Source organism: Podarcis bocagei (assembly GCF_964188305.1).
Source record: "Podarcis bocagei genome assembly, chromosome: 4".
NCBI classification, from domain to species: Eukaryota; Metazoa; Chordata; class Lepidosauria; order Squamata; family Lacertidae; genus Podarcis; species Podarcis bocagei.
In genome coordinates this window covers 42,000,883-42,007,897 of record NC_138128.1, presented here as the reverse complement: position 1 = coordinate 42,007,897, position 7,015 = coordinate 42,000,883, and the positions used below count along the sequence as shown (strand labels likewise).

At 47.6% G+C, this 7,015-nt stretch overlaps 1 protein-coding gene across 1 annotated transcript; it reads left to right on the top strand.

Moving 5' to 3' along the window:
• Positions 1-4: 4 nt before the first annotated feature.
• On the top strand, positions 5-406 carry LOC308586167 (large ribosomal subunit protein eL39). Its single transcript, XM_081192455.1, has one exon. It carries the CDS (start codon positions 63-65, stop codon positions 216-218), a length of 156 nt encoding a protein of 51 aa, XP_081048581.1. The 5' UTR covers positions 5-62; the 3' UTR covers positions 219-406.
• The last annotated feature ends 6,609 nt before the right edge of the window (positions 407-7,015 follow it).

Below are 7,015 nucleotides of genomic sequence, written 5' to 3'. Positions count from 1 at the left end.
AGGGGCATTTCAAGCTCTTTTCGTTTGCAGCCATCGTGGTGAGCGGTTGGTGGAGCTGGAGTATGTCTTCCCACAAGACTTTCAAGATCAAGCGGTTTCTCGCTAAGAAGCAGAAGCAGAACCGGCCCATCCCGCAGTGGATCCGCATGAAAACTGGCAATAAAATCAGGTACAACTCCAAGAGGAGACACTGGAGGAGGACCAAGCTCGGCCTGTAAAGAGAAGCAGCTCCAATCTTACCGGTACAACCCTGAATCTTGTATCAAACTCTCAAGCGCCAGAATGGTCTCTTCCTACCAACCTGCCACATTATCAGGGCTGGAATTCTGTCTTGTGCTGTGCAGTCTCGCCCCTTTGTAAAAATATTTGTTATTACAAATATTAATGAATTAAAAACTGAATGATGGAGGGGGGCGAAAATAGGGGAATTTCAACACGTTCTTCGCCTCGCCCGTATTCTGGCCGTCTGCAAATGAAAGCTGTGCCTTGTCCATCTCAGCCGGGCAACATTTCCCCCGTTTCAAAACATGCTTCTTAGTTAACACCCCCGCACTGCACCGCCCAAAGGCTCAGAGCCCAGACAGCTGCTCCACTGATCCTCCTCAAGAGAAGGAAGCAGTTTTTCCATCCCCACCCAGGTCATTGCACATTAGCCACACACTCTCGGCTCATCGCGGCTGTCTGCTGTGGGGAGACTGCGTCGTGATTCCCCAAAGACTTCGTCAACGTGTCCTTTAGGCTCTGCACGTTGGCCACCCAGGAATAGTCAAAATGAAGGCGTTGGCTCGGTGTTACGTCTGGTGGCCTAACATGGACGATGCCATCACTGCCTGGGTTTCCACCTGTCAAGCGTGCCAAGAATCGAGGCCTGCGCCACCGGCAGCTAAGGGACACACCTGGGAGACGCCCAAGACACCCTAGTCGAGGGTGCACATAGATCTGGCTGGCCCCTTTCGCGGCCGGACCTTTATGGTAGTGGTGGACGCCTATTCCAAATGGCTGGAGGTGGCCCTGATGCCCTCCACCACTACCGAGGCCGTCATCCGGGTGCTGCGAGGCCTCTTTGCGATGCATGGGTGTCCTGATGTCCTTGTCTCCAAGAATGGACCACAGTTCACATCAGGCACTTTTGAGCGGTACCTTTTGGGACTGGGCATCCACCATGCCCTAACGGCACCCTTTCATCCATCCAGCAACAGGAGAGAATGGTGCGCTCGGCAAAAGAGGCACTGGCGCACCTGAACCGGGGAGACTGGCACGAGCGGGTTGCCGAATACTTGTTCGTGCAACACATCACCCCTCATGCGGCCACAGGGCAGAGTCTTGCCGAACTGCTTATGGGCCGCCGCCTCAGGTCCCCGCTTGACCAGCTGCACCCAGACTTTGCCGTGGCCGAACCCCCAGGCTGTGCCAACGCGCCACGGTCATTTGTTCCAGGAAACCAGGTCTTTGCCCGGAACTTTGTGGGGGACATTCCTTGGGTGCCAGCCACAGTAGTGGGAGTCATGGGACCTCGCTTGTACCAGGTGGCACTCGAAGACGGAAGCTTGTGGCGCCGGCACATAGACCAGCTTAGGCGCAGGGTTGGGGACTTTGACACCGTGTCAACTGCCCTTGTGGCTCCGGAACAGTCACTTACAGATGGCGAGGCTTCACCTACACCTCCCTCGCAAACTGCCAGCATGGAGCCGAACCAAGCCACTTAAGAGGGTCTGCCGGACTTCCCACAGACTCAGACCACTGCCATGCCTGACATTCCGCCAACTCCACTCGTGGAGGTTACACCCACAGCAGCGGATCCAGGGGACTTGGTTTCAACGCCACCTAGGGTCGCGCCACAGCCTCAGCAAGAATCGGGCAGCCCACCGGACTGGACTGCTCCCCGGCAGTCTGGCAGAGTTTCCAAGTGCCCAACTTATTTAAAGGACTATGTTGTTGGATATGTTACACTGTTGGTCTAAGTATGTGGAAGTATGTGAAATGTAACCAATATGCTTTTGTGCCTAATTGAACCATTACGTGTAGTGCTGTATATAAGGAAACCATTACGATTGTAACTAACGCTTTATCTCGGTGGGGAGGGGTGTTATGTACTGAAGTTCTCACCCTGGGCCAGCAGGGGGATACTGTAGATAGTTATGCAAATGAAGGATCAAAAGTGACGTTCAGTGATTGGATGGATACTGTAGATAGTTATGCAAATGAAGGATCGAAAGTGACGTTCAGTGATTGGATAGTTTTAGAAAGTTGTTACAGTAACATGGTACTGGAGCTCTATATAAGGAGGCTGACTGAGCCCTTCAGTTCAGTTCTGTTCTGGCCTCTGAATAAAGAAGAGATGTTTGAAGAATTGCTGTGTCGTCTGATATACTTCAGTACATAACAATCAGATGTATAAAGTGTTGTCTTGAGTTGCAGGTACATACTTACACTAGGGAAGCGGGGGAGAGAGATTGTAAACAGTGGGGTCAGAAGGAAATGAAATGCCATAAACTACAGATAATAATAATAATTTATTATTTATAGCCTGCCCATCTGGCTGGGCTTCCCCAGCCACTCTGGGCAGCTTCCAAAAAAATATTAAAATACTATAATACATCAAACATTAAAAGCTTCCCTAAACAGAGCTGCCTTCAGATGTCTTCTAAAAGTCTGATAGTTGTTCTCTTTAACATCTGGTGGGAGGGCGTTCCACAGGGAAGGCGCCACTACTGAGAAGGCCCTCTGCCTGGTTCTCTGTAATTTGGCTTCTCGCAGTGAGGGAACCACCAGAAGGCCCTCGGTGCTGGACCTCAGTGTCCGGGTAGAACAATGGGGGCGGAGACGCTCCTTCAGATATACTGGGCCAAGGCCGTTTAGGGCTTTAAAGGTCAGCACCAACACTCTGAATTGTGCTTGGAAACGTACTGGGAGCCAATGTAGGTCTTTCAAGACCAGTGTTATGTGGTCTCTGCGGCTGCACTAACAGTGGCATTCACATCAAAACAGTACAGTACAGTAGTATCTCGGCTCCTGAACGTCTTGGGAGTTGAACGTTCTGGCTCCCGAACGATCGAAAACCGGAAGTGAGTGTTCCAGTTTTTGGAAGCCAAAAGTCTGCCGTGGCTTCCACTATTGTTTCCGGTGTGCCTGCACAATCGGAAACCAATTGGAAGCTGCGCCTTGCTTTCTGAACATTTCGAAGTTGAACAGACTTCTGGAACGCATTCCATGTGACTTCCAAAGTATGACTGTAATGGATAAGACAGGCAAGCTAATGAGCACACGTAGTTTAATAAAAACCTACTGTGCCAATTCAAACAACAAATTACAGCATTGAAATGGTGCTCTCAATGGTTTCATGCCACAGTCTCTCACTTTAATTTTTCTTTGGCTACCTTAAGGTCAGTTACAGAGGGGCTGATAGATGGGAATGTGTATGTATACAAAAGTATACATAAGTTCTGCATTATTGGCCTGAGGCTCCTGTGTTTTTAGGCTGTCAGGTGTAGGGTAGGTGGGCATGACTTGGCCTGGAAGGCCTGGTTAGGCTCATAAGGCCAGAGGTTTCCCACTCCTGCATTAGTGAGTGAGGCAGTCATTAGGCAGCAGAAGCTGAGCTGCAGATAATGGTAGTGAGATGATGGAGGACAGAGCTGTGCTCTCCTTGAGTTAGTCTGCTGCCCTCAAATGTGGTGGAGAAGAGTGTCCCATTGTCAGTACTGAAAGAAGGCTCAGCTGCCAGTATTGTAGGTTTCTGTATGTGGAATGGAGCAAAGGCGCGATCTTGTTCTTTGCATGTCTTCAGCCAGGCCAAGCCACTATTTGTAGTTTCTTAAGAAGGGACCAGGCCAAACATTTAATATAAAATGGGATTCTCTGTTACATATCCAAGCTTATTGGACTTCATTTAGGAATCTTTTTATAGGCTGTTGGGTAAAATGAAGCTTCCAGTCCTTTAAGTGTTAACTGCAAGAAAGCCTGATAGAACACAAACAAAGGATTGGACAGTGTGTGTGTGTGTGTGTGCGTGCGCAAACACACACCTAGATCCTTGGCAACCCAGCACAGATTTATGTCAGTGTAAAATGGTATACTAGAATTGTACTGTGCATGCATTTTTAATTTGCCAAACAAAAAGTTACCTTAAACAGAGGAAAGGGTGAAGCATTTCTAAAAGCGTTGCCAAATGAGTCTGAATGTTGCAAAATGAGTCCTGTGATGTGCAAGGAAATATTAAAGTGTATCTGTTGCAAAGCAAGGCTCATCATATTCAGTATACCCAGCTATGGGTGAACACACTTGCACCCTATATTGATTTTGAAATCTTTGTAATTTCAATAGGACTCTGAAACAATGAAAATGTTTCCTTTCTCCAAGGAGCCAAACAGTGAGCACATGCAGTGGCTTTTGTAGGAATTAATGATGCTTCTAATTTTTAATAGGTGGTGAAAGAACACCATTTCAAGAATCATGACTCAGAGTGTATAAATAGCTTTTCTGAGAGCACAACAAAAGCATTGTCACTGTCTTGCACAGCAGAGTCAGAGTACATGACAGTTTAATGGGTGTTTAGTGCAATAAATAGCTAAATGCATGTGTACCATGAAGCATGTGTTACTTTCCATGAGTTTCAGAGGAGCTGGGGATTTTTGTTGCTACTTTCAGTCTGTAATAATATTAAAATATTCTCAAAAATACTTGTAGGCAACCTGCAAATAAGGCATTGCAAATGTGGGGAGACAGCAGGGCCTTGTCAACACTGACCCCGTTTTTCTGGATATTTCTGAAGCTCTAACATGCATGCTAACGTTAATAGAAGCTGCAGTTTGTTTACCTTTGAATAACTCCAAATGAACTCAACGGTACACAAATAGGAATGGCTGTGAGTTACTTGGGGGGGAAATTTGCTTGCTGTTAGTAGCTGAAAGCAAGGAGTGGGGGAAATTCCTTTGCCCATGGAAGCTTGCCAGGCTCCAAGTTTGTATGCTGGTGGTAGGCAGGGGGGCCAGCTCTTGGGGGTTCAGTTCTTTTGTGACCCCAAATATTTTTGGAGTAGCGGCTGGGCACTGGAGTAGGGGCTGAGAGAGAGAGAGATGTTAGCTAGTGGTGCATTATTTTAGTTTTGATCTGTTTTTTATTGTATATACAGTATGTTATGCTCTGATTTCCCCCCATGAAATCACAGTACATATAATTGTTTTTATAAATAAATTGTGTGTGCATGTATTGGGAAGGCTGTTTGGGCATCTTTTCTTCTTCCCCACATGGTGGACCATCTTGAGGGTCTGGGAGCTGGGGGCACTGTTATACAGTGGTTCTGCTCCTTCCTCCTGGGCCGTGTTCAGAAAGTGGTGTTGGGGGATGAGTGTTCAGACCCCTGGGCTCTCACTTGTGGGGTGCCTCAGGGTTCCGTCCTCTCCCCCATGCTTTTTAACATCTACATGCAGCCGCAGGGAGAGATCATCAGGGGGTTTGGACTGCATGTCCATCAATATGCAGATGATATTCTACCTCTCTTTCAAATCAGAACCAGTGAAGGTGGTGAAGGTCCTGAGTGAGTGTCTGGAGGTGGTTGGAGGATGGATGGTGCCTTACAGATTGAGGTTGAATCCTGACAAGACAGAAGTACAGTGGTACCTCAGGTTACATACGCTTCAGGTTACATACGCTTCAGGTTACAGTTTCAGGTTAAAAACAGACCTCTGGAACGAATTAAGTACTTAACTCGAGGTACCACTGTACTGTTTTGGGGGGACAGGAGGCGGGCAGGTGTGAAGGACTCCCTGGTCCTGAATGGGGTAACTGTGCCCCTGAAGGACCAGGTGCACAGCCTGGGAGTCATTTTGGACTCACAGCTGTCCATGGAGGCGCAGGTCAATTTTGTGTCCAGGGCAGCTGTTTACCAGCTCCATCTGGTATGCAGGCTGAGACCCTACCTGCCTGCAGACTGTCTTGCCAGAGTGGTGCATGCTCTAGTTATCTCCCACTTGGACTACTGCAATGCGCTCTACATGTGGCTACCTTTGAAGGTGATGCGGAAACTACAGCTAATCCAGAATGCGGCAGCTAGACTGGTGACTGGGAGCGGCTGCCAAGACAACATAACACTGGTTTTGAAAGACCTACATTGGCTCCCAGTATGTTTCCGAACACAATTCAAAGTGCTGGTGCTGACCTTTAAAGCCCTAAACAGCTTCAGTCCAGTGTACCTGAAGGAGCGTGTCCACCCCCATCGTTCTGCCCAGACACTGAGGTCCAGCGCCGAGGGACTTCTGGTGGTTCCCTCACTGAGAGAAGTGAAGTTAGGGCCTTCTTGGTAGTGGCACCCGCCCTGTGGAACACCCTCTCACCAGATGTCAAAGGAAAAAGCAACTACCAGAATTTTAGGAGACATCTGAAGGCAGCCCTGTTTAGAGAAGCTTTTAATATCTGAAGGACTATTGTATTTTAATATTTTGTTGGAAGCCGCCCAGAGTTGCTGGGAAAACCCAGCCAGATGGGCGGGGTATAAATAATAAATTGTTGTTGTTGTTGTTGTTTGGGTCTGGACAATAAATCTTGCTTGGTTGGAAAAACGACATGCCCAGCAGTGCTAATATGGCACTGGAATCCACTACAGCAGTTCTGGGCAGATTTGGAGAGGGGGTAGAGCCCTGGAGGTGGAAAATTAAGCAAGGAAGTAACTCTGTAGCATCTTCCCCTTTGCATCCATTCCACTTCTGCATTTCACATTTTGGGCTGCAGCTGGATGAGTGCAGCATGAGTAACATAATTTCATTTTTTTAAAAAATAGGTCCAAGAAATTATAGACCTGTCAGCCTTAACCCTGGGGCTAGTGCTAGGAGGAGAAATCTAGATAACTAAAAATAAAGCAATTTGCAGATTAGAAGTACAAGATCCATAATTTATTTGCAACCAGAAGTGAAGTGCTTTAGGAAAAATCTTAAAACTGAGGGCTTGCCTTACAATTAGACTTCAGGGCACCTGGACTCACCACCTTTAAGTCTGATCGTGTAAATTAATTTAAGTTATG